At 43.7% G+C, this 19,269-nt stretch overlaps 1 protein-coding gene across 2 annotated transcripts; it reads right to left on the reverse strand.

Moving 5' to 3' along the window:
• Positions 1-1,268: 1,268 nt before the first annotated feature.
• On the reverse strand, positions 1,269-12,145 carry LOC121533943 (plasminogen activator inhibitor 1 RNA-binding protein). 2 transcript variants are annotated; one of them, XM_041840311.2, is made up of 9 exons: positions 11,772-12,145; positions 10,107-10,302; positions 5,387-5,530; positions 4,933-5,004; positions 4,637-4,711; positions 4,289-4,460; positions 4,142-4,201; positions 2,934-3,179; positions 1,269-2,765 (listed from the first exon to the last, which is right to left on the reverse strand). In XM_041840311.2, exons 1-9 carry the CDS (start codon positions 12,025-12,027, stop codon positions 2,706-2,708), a joined length of 1,281 nt encoding a protein of 426 aa, XP_041696245.1. In that variant the 5' UTR covers positions 12,028-12,145; the 3' UTR covers positions 1,269-2,705. The 2 variants fall into 2 exon arrangements, with proteins under 2 accessions (XP_041696245.1, XP_041696246.1); XM_041840312.2 differs by having other exon boundaries at positions 4,933-5,001; positions 11,772-12,144.
• Positions 12,146-19,269: the final 7,124 nt, after the last annotated feature.

Here is a 19,269-nt window from a genome sequence, read left to right on the forward strand (position 1 = left end):
GCCCATAGCAGCAGGATATTCAGTCTATAGAGATGAGGACCACTTCTCTGACCTATTATAACTAAAAGAAAACAAGATTGTTTTCAGCCTCCTGAATATGACAAGTTCGATCAGGCTCCGCAACGTCTTACATTCTCATGGATAGACAGAAATTCTCACTCTCACCGAAACCAGACATTTTGGGGGAGTGTATGCCAGTAAATTCTGCTCAGGCCTGATGTGGTTCCTGAGACGATTAATACTTCTTCATGCCCCGCTCTGTAGATCTTTATTAGGAACTCACCTAGTGATGCCAGCAAGTCTAAGCAGCAGTTCCCTTTTATGAGATAAAAATATAGAGATAGAGAATGAGATCTAACAGCGCAGAATTGTTGAAATTAAAAGGTACTTCTACGCAGTGTCACTGTCAACATCCATGTTCAGAATGACACAGATCTGGTAAAAGATAATACAAAAAAACGTTTTTGTTCCGTCATCTTTGAAATGCATTTGAATATAAAATTGATTTTATCAAACAAAACTATGCTACATTTTATCTCTGGGACCCTTAGGATGACAAATCAGAGCAAGATTACTGAATGTAAGTACATTATTTACCTTCAGAGGTGAATGTATCAAACCAGTTGCTGTGATACGTTTTTTGTTGTGCACTCTCCTCAAACAATAGCATGGTATTCTTTCACTGTAACAGCTACTGTAAATTGGACAGTGCAGTTAGATTAACAAGAATTTAAGCTTTCTGCCCATATAAGACGTCTATGTCCTGGAAAGTTTGCTGTTACTTACCGTAGTCATGCTAATCACATTAGTGCACGTTAGCTTAACCGCCCCGTATACGGGACAACGATCCTGTAGAGGTTAACATAGATCGTGCAGAGAAAGATCTGAGCTATAAAACCACACAACCAAATTACATGGTTAGGGAGCTAGAATTTCAGTAATCAGAATTAAGTGAATCAGCCCTGTTTAATTTCTTAATTCCACTATACTCAGGAACCAGTGCACCATTAAACTAGCCTGGCTGACCGCAACCCACATGGTACACTGAGTCAGGACTTCCAATTTGGTTTTAGGACTTAGTTTGGTATCAGCCAAACTACCATAACACAGCATTGGAACATACATTTTCAGACTTTACCATGTTGTTGGTGGCAAGCAACCAACCCACAAAATGGCACAATTTTCTGTGAATTGAATCATAAAACACAGCTTATTTTGTGTGTGATTCTGTATCGATACATGTGGCGGAATTTAAGTCAACAACAATGCAAAAATGAATCAACCTTTATTTACCGACAGAGGTCTATAATAGCAGGGTTAGAGTTCACACATCTATAGAGCACTTTGCTGATCCACACATAACTGTATTTATTTCAGAGCAATTACGCAGTAGTGCCGCAGTAGGGAACCAAAGGTAAAATCAAAATGGAGGATATTCAACCACCACAGGAAATACTGCAGGAGCAGGTTCACAATGGTATCAGTATACTGGGCCCTGTTCAGCAGGGTACGATGTACAGAGCGTTGAAGATCGATGCCATGAGCAGAGCAGACATGACTTCCTCTACATTTCAGAGGAGCACATCTGTTCTATATTAAGTATATTTCTATTTGAACTTTGCGTGACGCGGTGCCCTGCTGAACACTGCCCTGGAGTGGAGTGTTTAAACAGTGCGAGAAGGTCTGAGGGCTTCCAAAGGACCAAGGCTGCAGCTCAATAGTCTAAAATTGGCTTCCTCTCCTTTCCTCGGACCTGAACTAAATGTCAACTGTGTTTCCAGCTAAGTGCAGTATAGAGGAAACAAGGAGAGGAAGCCACTGTACACCATTGAGACACAGCCCAAGAGTGTGTAAATGAAACAGTACAGTGGGAGATGTTCACCTTTAGAGCCACACGAGCCAAAGATGTCAGGTGATACATTTTAAATAATTGAAGTATTCCTTCCCCGTGCAAGTGATCTATTGAGTCATTTGGAAGCTCTTTTCTATACAAAATACCTTTTAATACAGAAGTGATTTAGGCTCCATTTTAACAATTTGTTGAGTGTAGGTACAATCACTAGATCAACGAATGTCCCTATCTGCACCATCAGAAATAATACAATCTCACTCGAAGATCTCTTACCATGAAAATAGTTTACTTTTACAGGCCTACATCAGAGGTCTAGGCCTTACTTAAAAAATTATATAATTCACAAAACCCCAGAACTAAAGCAGTCAAAATCTCACTGAGTGATGATGCAGTAACCTCTTCAGAAATACCCAGTATGGTAAGAGCTAGTTGGGTTGGGTTCCATCCCTGCACAGCCTAGCAAGCTATGGGCCACCACAAGCTCAAAGAATAACTCTTCTCATACCTTATATTTGGAAATGCATATTTTCAAGCAGCAATACAAAAAAGTATTCACGAAGAACGCATAATCTCTGAAAAAAATACCGTATGAAAACGTCCCTGCTACCTTGTTTCTAAGTACAAAACCTCCGGAAGTAGCAACAAGTCCTTTTCTTTTTTCTTAGTTTTTTTTATTTTTCCTGTTTTTTTTCTGTTTTTCCAAAACTGGTAAAATTCAGTCCTCAGATGCAAGTGTCATGGGCGATGACAGTCATCTCCATCATATCATTTTTGCTCAAGGATCCAGAAACATGCAAGCCTCGTAGAGGGGCCTAGGGGTCTGCCTGGGGGCCTATGGGGCAGCCGCTCCATCTTAGGCCAGGGCCGGGAAGGCCTCTGGATCATCCACGTTGGGCACAATCACCCCACTTGGCTGAGAGGAGGGTTAGAGGGTTGGGAAAACAAGAGGAAACGAGATTGATCAGACATATACAGTGAAATGATGACCATGTCTGTTGTACTTAAAGAATCCAAATTCCTTTTAATCTCATAAATCCTTTCCACAGCAGCCATAAGACTAGTAGTAATTAGTATTATTTACCCTGTCAGTGCGTCCTCCGCGAGTCGGCCTGGTGGGGGCTCCACCATCACGCTCGCGGGGCTCTCTGGGCTCACGCTCACGGAACTCTCCACGGAACTCTCCTCTGCCCTCTCCGCGCCCACGGCCCCCCCTGCCGCCACGGGGCCCACCACGACCACGGCTTGGACGACCAAGGTCCCCAAAGTTTATCTCCAGTTGGGCTGTGATGTCATTGGCCGGCTTCCGGAAGTGGTGATCGTCCTCTGCCTGAGAGACCGGGGGGGAGAGAGAACGTCATCAATGACAGAACACACGCCTGAGCCACCTCTGAACAGAGTGCTGGCTGTAATTTGCAAACCAATTCTACACATAGAAATAGGCGAAAATGACAGCTGTCAGTCGCCCACCGGCAGGTGGTCCCTATAACCACCTAGCCGACAGCAAGCGAACGGCCCCTTACTGTGCAGACTGACAATCGTTCTGGCAAGTTCTGCTTTAAAGGGATAGCGCAAGATTTTGGCAATCAATCCCTTTTTATACTTAACCAGACTCGGATGAACTCATGAATACAATTTTAAAGTCACTGCATGTGTAGTCTAAAAATTGAGAGTGAACAAATGTGAACGACGAAGGCCAGTGATGAAGATACTGAAGCCCAGCATGATGACTCAATCACCATTTATGATATTGTTTGGATGCCTGACTATCTGTGGGCTATCACAGGGGTCAAACACACCTTATCTGTGGCTTTCTCCGAGGCGAGATGTTCCCACAGAACCCTGGAAGCACGGACACCGTTGGAGGTGTGAAGACGGATGAAAACGTAAAAATCGACGAAATGAATGTTACTGTGTCAATTAAATTCTTATGTTTGGATTGTTTCAAGAGTTCATAAAGAGCTAAGAATTTGTACATGTTTTATTGTACTGTAAGTGCTATGGATTTATTGTTGCAGAGAAACTGTGTTATTCGGTCACCGGATGGCAGTCAGTTCAGAGGGAGCGACACAGATGTGCACTCCTATCATTTAGATAAGAGTTATAATCCAAGCATGCTAGCTGTTTCTGTGAAATTCCAGTCATTGTGCTAACGCTAGTTAGCAATAGCTTGCAAAACTACCTTCAACTTCCTTCCAACTGCTATCCTTGAGTTCCATTGGTAGGCAGAAAAATATCCTTTAATGTTTATGTGGAGAGTGTGTGAGCGCGTCTGTTGGATGGGATACTCACCTTAGGAGCAACGGCCTCAGCCTCCACCGCAGCTTCAATAAGAGCATCAGCTTTCTTCTCCTTTATTGGAGAGGGATGAAAACATAGGAGGTTATGGAAAACAAAATGGAGGCTAAGTCAGTATTGTGGTTTTGACAATCTACTCACGTCCTTGGACTTGTGCAGCACGTATCCTTTCTTCCACAGGCTGTCGGCTCCCTCGTTGGCCTTGCGGATGTTGAACTCCACCTTGGTTTTCTCCTTGTCCTGCTGGGCCTTCCATTCATCCAGAGTCATCTCCTTGGGTTCCACTTCCTTAGGTTCACCAACCTCGTTCTCCCTACAACACACAGAGCAGAAAACAGAACTGTAAGAACACACAACTGGCTGGAGAGTATGAGAAATATGGTGGAGAAGCCATCCAAACCACGCTTTTAAATCCCTGAGAGGGAGTGAACGAGTGCACACTTTGGGCAGGAGAGGGAGAAATGGTTTAAGGCTCAGCCCTCAACTCACTTGTTCTCAGAGTCAGCGGGCCGAGGCTCCTCTCCCTCGGGGGTCTCCTCGGTCACGTTCGATTGGTCGTGCTCGCTGTGGAGAGGAAAAAAACTAGTTTAGCTCTCATACATTCAGTATGTTGACAGGTGACCAGGACAGTATAGTGACCAGGGGTCTTGAATCAACAAGTTGACTTAGTTTACACACAACTGCACAAGGTAAATCAAAACCCTTCCTTGTGGTTTGCAGACAGCCTTTTCGAGAAAGTCTACAGAGAAAATGTGTTGTTGTGCTAGGTCGGCAGTGCTACTCACCCCATCTCATCCTTGACGGTGCCCCAGTTGTGAGATCCACTTCCTCCACGTTTCTCCTCACCTTTCTGGCTGCTGAAACGACATGGGCTTTAGCTCACAGCTTCACTTCAATAGTCTCTCCAGCAAAAAACCTAGTTTATCTCAATGAGGCTACCGGGAAGGATTTTTTTATTTTTATAATTTGTTCTTATACTTCTAGCACCAGTTTCCCAGACACAGATTAAGCCTAGTCTTGGACTACAAAGCAATCTCAATGGATAATCTCTGCAGAAAATTATTTTCAGTCCAGGGTTAGTCATAATCTGGACTAAAAACCTAGTTAGAATAGAGATTCTACATTGAGCATGCCATTTAGAACTGGAGTAGGAAATCTGCCTAATAATAAGATATGACTTATCCATCCTGGAGTTTGCTAGCTAGCTACATAATTCACAACATGACACAGAAGACGTACGACCGATCACTGCCACTGTGTCTGTCGAATTCACGCTTTCCTCGGGCGTCGAAGCCGTCGCTCCTGCCCATGCCCCGGCCCCTGCCGCCACGGACACCACCTCGGCCACCACCACGTCCTCTCATCGGCCTATCACCAATGGGCCTGGGGAAACAGACAAGGAAACCGACCAATCAGCAGGCTGCTTCACAGGAAGGAACAGGTGATGTGCATTCAGTGAGGTGAAACATTGCACATAGAAATGTAACGAATAGAGCCGACATCCTCACGAACAGACCCCAGTACACGACTAATGGAAGATAAACATTAAGTGGTACAATGAGGACCCAAAACACGTGTGAAAAATCACCAATACTGTGAACTACACTGAAACAGTGTTATGCCACAGCCATACAGAACTAGTCTTTCCTTAGAGTAGAGTCCTGCACGGTTCCGTTTTTTGGAGCAGCACCCGCCCCTGCCACATGAAATCCGAGCCCCACCCGATATCAGGAAAGATTTTTCTCTGCAACCCGACCCACCCGGATAGATAGAATTGTTCCAAGAGCCGATCCGTTACCCGCCATATAACATCAATGTATTTAATTGTTTTTATGACTCCAGAGTAGTAGGCTTTATTATTAGGCTATTATTACTATTCCACTTCCCTGCATGACTAAACATTTGGATAAACGGAAACCATACCATGAATTAACCATAATCAATGAGTCACTCAAACCACTGAGAAAAAAATAGCCTTCTAATTAGCCTTCTTACCTATAATGAAAGCCTATAGCTTACAAAACAATACCTTTAAATAAAAAATTGTTTAGACAATCAAATAGTTCAGGCCTAATTAAACCATTCCCAGAATCGATTACGTTATAGGCCTGCATATGGTCTAATGAACGAATTAATGTAATAAATAACTGAATTATCACAAACAAATAGGCCTACCTGCTTGCACTTTGCAGGCTATGTATCTACCACATTGTTATCCTTCCAAATTGGGGATTTCACTCGCGCAGCAACTGTTACCACGATGGTGTTGTAGCCTATTCCCTTATCATAACCTTTCTTTTATGTCTCCAGTTAGGCCTACGCTAGCCATTTTTGCGTGAGCTAGGCTATCCAGGGAAAGTAAACTTGGCAACGTGTCGTATTCTCACGTGAGGAGAGGGAACATGAGCTCTGCGTGTGGACAGTAGAACGTTTTGGCACCACACAAATAAAGGGACAGTTCCCGGCTCCACACACACACACACACAACGCGTGCGTAGGTGGTAGCCTTATGGCTGCCTCGCCGGTCACAGAATGGAATTAGCAACACAATAAGCTCCTGGGTTTAAAAAAAGTTTATTATCTTGCTTTAAAATGTTTCCAGCCCACAATGTAATTGTTCTGAACCACGACCCGACCCACGGGTTGAAAGAACATTCATTCCACCCGCCGGCTGATATTTTTGCGGCTCACCGGCGGGGAACCATCGGTCTCCGACACGATGCAGGACTCTACCTTTAGAGTAATCACTGTTGAATTGTGAGTTTAAAAAAACGTTCACCTGGCTATTCATGATCGACCAGCAACTCTTTCCACAAAGGAAAGGCGTATTTGAAATGCATCAAAACCGGGTTTTATATGTTTACCACCACACTTTACATACACACCCTGCTGTGCAGTTACAGTTTAAGCTAAGTGGCATGGTAAAGTTGAAAACCATCAGTGAAGGTAGCGTGACTTAACAGTAGTGGTGGAGTGGAACCCATAATTAAGGTGCGGTTGGGTTACCTCTGACATCCTGAGGGGAAATATTCCTGTCAAATAGAGAAGGGGGTTGTTTTTGTTGACTGGTTAGTTTACATTTTAAAGTGAGAAAGTCCTACATTAGAAGGCCAGTGTGGGTTCAGTCTTTTGTATCAAAGTCTTAACACTAGAACCGCTAAAGCAGTCATTTGGACTGCTCATGATTTTTTAAAAATGTATTACTCTGCCATTTTTAAAGTCATGCCCCCTGGAGGACAGAGGAGCCTCTTAAAGAAGAAGTTACAGGTCTGTGAGAGACAGAAATCTTGTTTGTAGGTGACCAAATACTTATTTTCCAACATAATTTGCAAATAAATTCATTAAAAATCCTACAATGTGATTTTCTGGAGAAAAAAATTCTCATTTTGTCTGTCATAGTTGACGTGTACTTATGATGAAAATTACAGGTCTCTCATCTTTTTAAGTGGGAGAACTTGCACAATTGGTGGCTGACTAAATACTTCCCCCACTGCATTTCAAGGCATACCTTCAAACACAGTGCCTCTTTGCTTGACATCATGGGAAAATCAAAAGATATCAGCCAAGACCTCTGAAAAACAATTGTAGACCTCCGCAAGTCTGGTTCATCCTTGGGAGCAATTTCCAAACGCCTGAAGGTACCACGTTCATCTGTACAAACAATAGTACGCAAGTATAAACACCATAGGACCACGCAGCCGTCATACCGCTCAGGAAGGAGACGCGTTCTGTCTCCTAGAGATGAACGTACTTTGGTGCGAAAAGTGCAAATCAATCCCAGAACAACCGCAAAGGACCTTGTGAAGATGCTGGAGGAAACAGGTTCAAAAGTACCCATATCCACAGTAAAACAAGTCCTATATCGACATAACCTGAAAGGCCACTGCTCCAAAACCACCATAAAAAAGCCAGACTACAGTTTGCAACTGCACATGCGGACAAAGATCGTACCTTTTATTTTTTATAAATGTCCTCTGATCTGATGAAACGAAAATAGAACTGTTCGACCATAATGACCACTGTTACGTTTGGAGGAAAAGGGAGTAGCTTGCAAGCCGAAGAACACCATCCCAACCGTGAAGCACGGGGGTGGCAGCATCATGCTGTGGGGGTGCTTTGCTGCAGGAGGGCGCTTCACAAAATAGATGGCATCATGAGGAAGGAAAATTATGTGGATATATTGAAGCAACATCTCAAGACATCAGTCAGGACGTTAAAGCTTGGTCGCAAATGGGTCTCCCAAATGGACAATGCATACTTCCAAAGTTGTGGCAAAATGGCTTAAGGACAACAAAGTCAAGGTATTGGAGTGGCCATCACAAAGCCCCGACCTCAATCCTATAGAAATGTTGTGGGCAGAACTGAAAAAGCGTGTGCGAGCAAGGAGGCCTACAAACCTGACTCCGTTACACCAGCTCTGTCAGGAGGAATGGGCCAAAATTCACCCAACTTATTGTGGGAAGCTTGTGGAAGGCTACCCAAAACATTTAAGTTAAACAATTTAAAGGCAATGCTACCAAATACAAATTGAGTATGTAAACTTCTGACCCACTGGGAATGTGATGAAAGAAATAAAAGCTGAAATAAAATCCCTCTACTATTATTCTGACATTTCACACTCTTAAAATAAAGTGGTGTTCCTAACTAGGATTAAATGTCAGGAATTGTGAAAAAACTGAGTTTAAATGTATTTGGCTAAGGTGTACCGGTATGTAAACTTCCGACTTCAACTGTATCAGTCCATCAAATCCAAGCAGTCTTATCAATCTACTCTGGCCTACTTGGAGTACACAGTGAAAGCGTGCGTAATGGACCAAGACGAATGGATGCACATGCTGTGTTAGCGTTGCTACAGAATCTGAACGAAAACAACTCAGATGGTAGGGAAGAAATGAATCATGACATCTCTGATGATTATTCTTCTGATTCTGAGCCTCAGCCTGAACCTACACTTCCGAGGTCTAAGCGCAAAAAAAACAGAACGTGCGCACTGAGAAGGTGCCAATGCCACCACCAAATGAAACGGTGAGACAGGAGAGGAAGGGACAACACCGTTTAGATAGAACAAGTCGGTGACAATGCTACTTGCCGATAACCAGCACAAAATGTCTTCACTGAGAGTAGACCCTACATCACAAGCAAAAAAACAATATCAGCAACGTTTAGTTGTTTATGTGACATGAACATGCTCCAACTGATGCCATTGTGTGAAGACGCACACCATGTAAGCGCAAGCTGACAATAATTTACCATTTATGACTGCTGTCACATTGACAAAGTTATTATAATGCCATTATTGCTTTGTGGCAATTTTCACTATTTATCAAGCCCACTTGGCACTTATGTTTAGGCTACTGATGTTTTCATTAGACCATGCAGCTTGATGACCCTGGGTACAGGTGGCCGGGAGATTTTTTGTATTTTGTCGTTATAAAAACAAGCTGTTACCTCGTTCCAACACATAGGCCTTCTGTTTCATAGTTGTAACAAAGGCACTCCACAAATAAAATGGATTGAACGCTTGAATGTGTTTAGTGTTTTTACATATACCCTATAATAACAAACTAATTAAAATGCTATTGTGTTATTTTAAATAAAAAAAATCGTATTCTAATGTTACCCAAGACCTTCATAAACATAACCACATTATTATTTTTGTGATAGCATATATGAAATGTATTAATTACAATGTTAGAATTTTGCAGTCAGAATTACTGCTCATTAGCTTGAGGGGGGGGGGGGTCCCTCGAGGCCCAGCAGTTCTACTGTTAAATGAGGACTAACATCAGTTTATTTGTGAAATCAGATGGGTTACTGCTTGGCTGGAACAAGGGCCTGCACTCACACAGATCTGAGTAGTGTTATTGTTGGGGTTAGTACCGCTTCCTTTCACTCCTTAAAAAAAAAAAATCTCCTGTTGGTGCCAACTGAACGCAGCCCTGCTCTACCCAGTACTTACTTCTCCACAGAGAACTCTCCTCCCTCGGCTGGCTTATCTTCTCCGCCGGGGGGCCTCTCGAAACGGCGTGGTGGCCGCCTGTCTGTCCGGGGGGGTCTGTCTGTAGGGGGGCGGCCCTCGCCCTGGCCCTCACGGGGTGGACCCCCAGCTGGGCCCTGACCCTCACGCCTGGGACCCATCCTCCTGGGACCAGGTCCTGGTGTAGGACAGAACAGAGGAGGAGAGTTAGTAAGTGATCCCCTAATAAAACGAGTAATTTTCTGCATACATTTTCTAGCCAAAATAGAGGGGTGTAATAGAGACTACAGTTAGAGCTTTCCTCAAGACCAGTCTCCAAAAGAGAGCAGGTCTGACGTGCTGAACTGGAGTGTAAGGACACATTATTAAAATATGGAGAGAATTGAAATAACATGCAAACTTCTTCATAAACAGATAACCTGAGGTTGAGCTTTGTATTATCCACCATGCCAGTACACAGCAGATGAAAACATGCCCTGAGACTGGTCTGACAAGTCCCTCCCACTGTTGACCAAAATAGACTCCCACCCCTACACCATGCACCCCCAGCAGCTGAAAGCACGTTGGTGCATGCACCTGTCTCTTCTTCTCTTGGGTTTCCATTTTTTGACTTTGCTTCTGACTGGTGCAACTAGGTTGGAAACTGCTAACAAAATACAGGGGCCTCCTATTTTACTTGTACATGTTTTATAACTAGATCAGTCTACACTACTAATCATGACAATGTATAGGCGAGTAACACTAGTCTACTCACTCAGACGTCGTAAATTATAATGTAATTGTTTGGTCCATTTATATTGTCATCTGTAACCTTATTTGTTCACCTAGTAGCAACAGCGAACATCCTCGTGAAGCTTCGTTATTTGACGAAAAAACAAAACGCCCATATTCACATTCACAACCGCGCTACGCAGGATGACATCATTCCCTGCTTAGTCGAGAACATGTTGTGCGCCATTTAGCAAGTGACAGTTCGGTGGCTGCGGCTGTTTCACACCCCAAACCAGAGCCACGAGGTTGATCACGACGTGGGTTAATGCAGGTAGCGAAAGACTAGTGAGCTACCTAGCTAGCCAATTCGTCTAACGTTAACTAGTTAGAAAACAATCTAAAATGTTAACCTAGCACGATCGCTTTACTTGTGAAAGTTGGCTTACACCCCGGTGTGAACACACGGTTACCTTGGTAAACAATTTGTTGCACAAAACTGACAATTCGCCAATCGTGCATTTAATAAATATATACTAATTAAACACGGATCAACAGGTAGTTGTTAGCAAGCTAGCAAATGACTTTGGTTAGCTAACGTTAGCCAATTAACTTGCGGCTAACAATCCTGGCTAAGCAAGGCCCCGAAGGAAGAGGCGTTTTAATATTGCCAACAAAACAAGTTCGCCTGCAAGTTCGTTTTCAGGGGGCACAATACTGTACCACACCAAGTTACACTGTCGTGATTTTTTTTTTGCAACGACTGCGATAACAAAAGTCTCAGCTTTAGTTGACAAAATGAATCATGTCGACCTCATGGAGGCTTTGAAACCATTGCTAGCTAAGTTAGCTAGCTAACGTAACGTTAATACTTAACTATCCAGGGCGAACTGCGATTTTGCAGATCAAACGGACAATTATTGCGGGAAACAGTCTTACCATCTTTCTTCAGAGTCACGGGTGCCAGAGGCTCATCTTTCTTATCTGCAGGGACGACCTTTCTGTCTTTCTGGGACTCCTTTTTCTGGAGCTTGGCGGCTTGAGCCGCGGTCTTGGCGGCACCAGGGACAGGAGCCTCCTTCTTCTTGTTCTCCGCCTCCTTCAACAGCTCGAACGGGTCCGACTCGTCGTCAAATAGTTGGTCGAATCGGTTGGCTATGGCGCAGCCGAAACCTTCTTGCATATGTCCGGGCATGATGGCGCCCCTTCAGCAGGATTTTCCTCCGATTCTACGAGGCTTGGTGCGAACACTTCGCTAGATGTTGCCACAAGATGGCTGGGGAAAGAACCTTCTTCTCTTCCGGCGTGATAGACATCCGGGACCTAAACTTTGGCGCCGGGTGGGGCGTGCAGTTCTTTGATGAGGGAGAGTGTCGGAAAAACATAAGGGGCGGCTCACCCAAATAAACTACAGTACCCACAACGAGGGACGAGTTAATGGTTTTGCTTTTCTCCAATTTACAAACATGAACGCTCATGCTGTCTGTTGTAGTTTGCAATTTGCATTCAAGCATTTACTTTGTATGAGGCTTGTATGGGAGATCTTTCCCACCCTTTCTATACTCTAAATCCACTGTATACACACACACACACCTAATAGCCATACTTGCTCTCAAACCTTTTGCTACATTGTTGCTCCATAGAATGCATCCACAGTTCTTTGCCATGTCAATTAGGCCTAGACCTGACCAAGTCTGACTTCCAAATCTAAAACACTGTTCTGGTAGTCACCTGAGACATCTGTGCATAATTCAGAGCAGTCAATAATTTGTGATCTTTTTAGGTATCAGTATATGTTGGTTTGCTGTGTGTAGGCCCTAGGGGCTATTGATAATTTCATTGCATATGGGGAGGAATGCTGATCAGCAATTTACAGTGAGTAACACAGAAAGTGTGGGGGCCAGCTAGTGTGTGAACCACTTTAGATGGATGCTGCTAGCTAAAATAAAACCAGGGGTCATCATCAAACAGAGGAAAAGTCAGGAAAGGTCATTTGAGGGCAGCAGATGGCAGCCATAGGCTACTTGTCAGTCAGAGGAGAAGAGCCAGGCCCACTGCCTAACAGATTTGTATCTTATTATGTCTCTATCTTATTACATAGAGGCTTAATCAGGGTTTGAATTACTGTTTGTAGTCTATGGAGGGTATAAACATTTTTATTTGTAGCCTCTGAAGCGCTGAGAGTGTCTCAGAGTGCTGATCTAAGATCAGGTCATGTCCAAAGTTATCTGTTTCATTATAAAAGGTCAAACTGATCCTAAATCAGCAGTCCTACTCTGAGACACTTGGTTAATATGGACACAGACCTAAATAGGTGTATTTTTCCTGCTAGGAGTGCATAAGGCACCTGATAACTCCTACCGGATGTCTGTCAACATTATTATGTACATTGAGAGACATAGTCGTAGCCATGTCCATAGCGGAGGAATCAACCAGACTCTGAGAAATGGTACAACTTTGACACCACAGATGAGAGGGAAGCTCCATTTTATATCACATTGTTCCTGTCTGCCCAGTGCCCACCCTGGCCATGACTGGGTCTGTTAAAGGTTTAGCCCATCCCAGGTTGCTGTCCTCTCTGAAATAAGAATATGATGAATCATGCTTTTCAGCCCTGATAGCCATTGCATATCATCTCCACCTCTCTACAGGCAGGACAGTAGGCTGCTGTGACTGTCATTGTCATTGAGCTGTCAGGACATCACATCAGACTGCGCAGAGGGAATGCTCCTGTGAGGCGGGATCAAAGACATTTACAACCTTCCTAAATCATCTCTGGCGGGATATCAATGTTTGTCTGGATTTCTATAGCTCTCCATATAATTTTATAGCGGCGATTTATCTGCTTGCTTCAGCCTATTGTTGCTGCTGTTGTTGTTGCTGTTGTTGTTGGTGAGAGAGAGAGAAGTGTTTGGTGGGTGGAAGGTGTATGCACATTAATTACGCACGACATAATTCACATGAACGATGACATCTGCAGTTACGAAGGCGATGATCGAATCTTACGCACTCATGGTCTTCGTCATGGGGTCGTTTTTCGTGTATTTCTGCGGCATGGTTTGGGCATTCTGCAACCCGAAACTCAGCGGCGTCGAGGAGGAGATGCTTACAGAGGCTCCGGCAGAGGACAACAGCTGCTGGGTGTGCGCCCACCCGCCCCCGGAGCAGATACACTACCACACATGTGCGCACCCCGGTGGGACACCACAGAGGACAGGGGACTGGATCACACAGACCACATATGTGAACTTTTTGGGGGATAGTAGACCTACTGCTGACAGCCTCCTAGCGATGGACCGCACAGGCTTTGCACGTGGAGACAACAGTCAATCGTGGCGCAATTTGTATTGATAGACACAATGCATTTATTTAGACAGTGATGACACGTCTTGTGAATATTTCTATGTTTTTGTGTAGCCTATGTTGTGAGTAGGCTATGTGCAGTTTTGCTTTTATTTCAATGTCTGGTGAAACCTTTCTATTGCTTGTTATCACAGCACAAAAAAACAAGCAAGACAGAGAAACAATGACGTGAAGTGGATCATGCATTTACAGTAGGCCCCATATGCTGGTTAAAATGAACAAAATCATTACACTTAGTTGACGAGATTCCAGTGTAGGTCTACCACTTTTAATCCACAAAGTCATTCAGGGCATCAGTGGGCAGACATTAATAAATGCCATATGGTTTATTGGAATGTTATTACATTATTTGATACATTAAATAATACACATATTATAAAATGTGTTTGTGGAATTCCTTGTGAGGGCTGACAATACATGCAATACAAACACACAATACTTTGTAGCAGCAGCAATGAGTGACATGGTGGCAATCAAATTAGAACCTAATACCAGCAATCATTGTCTGTGAGGCCTCCCAAAGTAGACAAATAAGGCAAACAGTATGCATCATTTCCATCAATGACATAGTGTCAATCAGATGAGTTTTTTTCTCTCCTCAGTCGTCTGCAGGACAGGAAAGGAGTCTCTGTCCATTAGATAGGAGTTATCTCCCGATCAGTGTTCCTTCATTCAGGCTACTGTGGAGTAGCTCTAATACCCTTATTTTCCTCCAGTTTCCTGCGTACTTTGTCTTCCAGTTCCAGTAGCTTCTGACATGTCCCCGTCAATATAGAGTTGTAAATGAGAACTTGTTCTCAACTGGCTTACCTGGTTAAATAAAGGTGAAATAAATAAAAATAAAATATCCATCTGAGAAGGGAACAGAGAGGCGAGCAGACACAGCAGGGGACTGATGCTAAACCAGCCGCTGACTGACAGTATGGTCTGGCAAATGGCTTTCTGGAGTAGATTTCACAAGAATAGAAATGCAAGTCATGACACCAAACAGATATAATAATTACTTAATATTTCATAATTTGGAGGGATGCAATGTTAATCTATAGTTACAATCCACCACTTCAAAATGATCTATCAAGGAATATAATCAGGCAAATTAATATCAATACTTGCCACGCTGATATGATTGAAATTGATATCTTGCTTGGTTGGTAGATAGGTACTCAAAAATGCTGATTGGTACGAAAAAATAGAAAGGCTGGTACTGTATTTAAAAAACAGAACGATAGAAATATGTGATGTACATGTCACGGATTAAAATAACTTGACATTTTTGTGGAAACAGTTTACAACTTTTTATGTGTACAGTATCACTCCTATTTTTGAGTTAGTTTGAATTGACTCTGTGGTTTGTATAGCTATAGCCTAGCTAGTTAGTTTGGATTTACTGGATATCTGTTGTTTGACCCGTGTGGTTCAGTTGGTAGAGCATGACACTTGCAACGCCAGGGTTGTGGGTTTGATTCCCACGGGGGACCAGTATGAAAATGTATGCACTGATTACTTACTGGAAGACACTCTGGATAAGAGAGTCTGCTAAATTACGTGAATGTTTGTATAGCTATAGCCTAGCCAGTTAGTTTGGATTGACTGGATATCTGTGGTTTGTATAGCCTACCTTGTGAGGTTGTGTGTAGTTGTTTCCCAGGCCTGAGGATCCAGACTCAGGTTTTTGCATAAACAGCCAGAACTGCACAATTAAAAGAGGCATATATTAATCAAACCCTTAAAATGGCATCCTTAAGTCACAGCATTAAAATACAAACAAGAAATTAGTGCTAATACTGTGTGCAACATAAATACAGAAAGGTAATATGTTTCCATGGTTCACTGTGAGAGGTATAAGTATTTATTGGTGCTTGTACATACCAGTGAGGGCATGTTATCTGTGGTGAATTCCAGAGCCTCTGCTACATTTTGTGTGTGTGTGTGAGTCGGTGTGTGTGTGTCTGTGTGTGTACATACCAGAGCCTCTGCTCCATTTTAGGGCTTCAAGGTGAATGTGTTGGTAAAGATTCGAATTTGTTGAACTAAGCAAGAGAGATCATACCCATCATCATGATGAAAGCAAAACAGTGCATTTGGAAAGTATTCAGACCTCTTCCCACATTTTGTTATTTTTTTACTCATTTTAGCAGACGCTCTTATCCAGAGCGACTTACAGTTAGTGAGTGCATAAATTTTTTATATATATATATATATATATATTTTGTTTTACTGGCCCCCCGTGGGAATTTAACCCACAACCCTGGCGTTGCAAACGCCATGCTCAACCAACTGAGCTACATCCCTGCCGGCCATTCCCTCCCCTATCCTGGACGACGCTGGGCCAATTGTGCGCCGCCCCATGGGTCTCCCGGTCGCGGTCGGCTACGACAGAGCCTGGATTCGAACCAGGATCTCTAGTGGCACAGCTAGCACTGCAATACAGTGCCTTAGACCACTGCGCCACTCGGGAGACATTACATTACAGCCTTATTCTAAAATTGATGAAATAATTTTTTTCCCTCAACCAATAACCCATAATGTTAAAGCGAAAACAGGTTTTTAGACATTTTTGCAAATGTATTAAAAATAAAATAAAAAATACCTTTTTACATAAGTATTCAGACCCTTTGTTATGAGACTCGAAATTAAGCTCAGGAAGCCACTCCTCAGTAAAAGGCACATGACAGCCCGCTTGGAGTTTGCAAAAAGGCACTTAAAGGACTCTCAGACCATGAGAAACAAGATTCTCTGGTCTGATGAAACCAAGATTGAACTCTTCGGCCTGAATGCCAAGCGTCACGTCTGGAGGAAACCTGGCACCATCCCTACGGTGAAGCATGGTGGTGGCAGCATCATGCTGTGGAGATGTTTTAAAGCAGCAGGGACTGGGAGACTAGTCAGGTTCGAGGGAAAGATGAACGTAGCAAAGTACAGAGAGATCCTTGATGAAAACCTGCTCCAGAGCGTTCAGGACCTCAGACCGGGGCGAAGGTTCACCTTCCAACAGGACAACGACCCTAAGCACACAGCCAAGACAACACAGCAGTGGCTTCGGGACAAGTCTCTGAATGTCCTTGAGTGGCCCAGCCAGAGCCAGGACTTGAACCCGATCGAACATCTCTGGAGCCCTGAAAATAGCTGTGCAGCGACGCTCCCCATCCAACCAGAGCTTGAGAGGATCTGCAGAGAAAAATGGGAGAAACTCCCCAAATACAGGTGTGGCTGTAATCGCTGCCAAAGGTTCTTCAACAAAGTACTGAGTAAAGGGTCTGAATAAATGTGATATTTTCTTTTTTATAAATTTGCCCAAAATTCAAAAAACCTGTTTTTGCTTTGTCATAATGGGGTATTGTGTGTAGTTTGATGACGAAAAAAAAACAATTTAATCAATTTTAGAATAAGTCTGTAACGTAACAAAATGTGGAAAAAGTAAAGGTCTGAATACTTTCCGCATGCACTCTATATCTTGGAAACTGAAAGCATCTTGAAAACTTGAACGTTGACATGCACAGTTTTGTGGAACGAATGATTTGAGTAAAATGCCCCTTTAACAAATACTATTATCACGCACGTACACACACACACACACACACACACACACACACACACACACACACACACACCACAACACAACACACACCAGCCAGAGGATGTGCATGAGCAGGTTCCAGAGGAGGGTGGGGAAAGAGCGCAGGATTCCGTAGGTCAGGTTGGTCATCAATACAGAAGCAGTCAGGTACCCAGGCTAGCGGTACCAGTGATAAGACACCACCACAGTCAACTGGGCTCTCCAATACAGAGCCCTGAGGTCAGAAGAACCCTGAGGTAAGCAGAATAGTAGAGGTGACTCTGGAATTAGCAGTGAGCTAAAAATAAACTCCAGGGAGGGAGAGGACAGAACTATTGTCATAGAAACTGTGGTGTTAATTTTTTATGAAGAGTGTTGCTATGTAAAAGGTAGTTGATGAAGGGCAGTTGGATCCAGTGTCCTCTGCTGTAGAGGGAACGCTAACTTAAGCAGGTGGTCCTCAATGTCTTTACAAAGTCATGATCTCAGGTGATGTATAAAAAGTTCATAAAATAACATGACCCGAACAGATCTCTTCATGATGATCTATCTATACACTACATTACCAAAAGTATGTGGACACCTGCTCATTGAACATCTCATTCCAAAATCATGGGCATTAATATGGAGTTGGTCCCCATTTGCTTCTATAATAGCCTCCACTCCTTTGGGAAGGCTTTCCACTAAATGTTGGAACATTGCTGCGGGAACTTAGCCACAAGAGCATTAGTGAGGTCGGGCACTGATGTTGGGCGATTAGGCCTGGCTCGCAGTCGGCGTTCCTATTAATCACAAAGGTGTTCGATGGGGTTGAGGTCAGGGCTCTGTGCAGGCCAGTCAAGTTCTTCCACACGATCTCTACAAACCATTTCTGTATTGACCTCGCTTTGTGCACGGGGGCATTGTCATGCTGAAACAGGAAAGGGCCTTCCCCAAACTGTTGCCACAAAGTTGGAAGCACAGAATCATCTAGAATGTCATTGTATGCTGTAGCGTTAATATTTCCCTTCACTGGAACTAAGGGGCCTAGCCCGAACCATGAAAAACAGCCCCAGGCCATTATTCCTCCTCCACCTAACTTTACAGTTGGCATTATGCATTGGGGCAGGTAGCGTTCTACTGGCATCTTCCAAACCCAGATTCATCTGCTGGACTGCCAGATGGTGAAGCGTGATTCATCACTCTAGAGAACGCGTTTCCACTGCTCCACAGTCCAATGGTGGCGAGCTTTACACCACTCCAGCTGACGACTGAGGAGATGCTGCTGGTGTCTAGCTGTAGTAGGCCCAGGGTGAGAGGTCAGCAGGGTGGAGTGGGCAGCCTGGGCCTACGCAGGTTCCTACAGGCCAGACACAGCTGGATACTGCCATCCTCAGAGAGGAGACGCTCACACTGCCAGGCCTAATTTTAATTTTTAATTGTACCTTTATTTAACTAGGCAAGTCAGTTAAGAACAAATTCTTATTTACAATGACGGCCTACACCGGCCAAACCCGGACGACGCTGGGCCAATTGTGC

Source organism: Coregonus clupeaformis, chromosome 20 (assembly GCF_020615455.1).
Source record: "Coregonus clupeaformis isolate EN_2021a chromosome 20, ASM2061545v1, whole genome shotgun sequence".
NCBI lineage: Eukaryota > Metazoa > Chordata > Actinopteri > Salmoniformes > Salmonidae > Coregonus > Coregonus clupeaformis.

Bases quoted from the DNA above. Each gene is read 5' to 3' on its own strand.
- LOC121533943 (XM_041840311.2), bottom strand. From the start codon at position 12,027: ATGCCCGGACATATGCAAGAAGGTTTCGGCTGCGCCATAGCCAACCGA. The intron at 5,531-10,106 runs GTAAGTACTGGG...CTGTTTCCCCAG, and splicing joins GGAGAGTTCTCTGTGGAGAA to GCCCATTGGTGATAGGCCGA. The intron at 2,766-2,933 runs GTAAATAATACT...CCCTCCTCTCAG, and splicing joins GCGGAGGACGCACTGACAGG to CCAAGTGGGGTGATTGTGCC.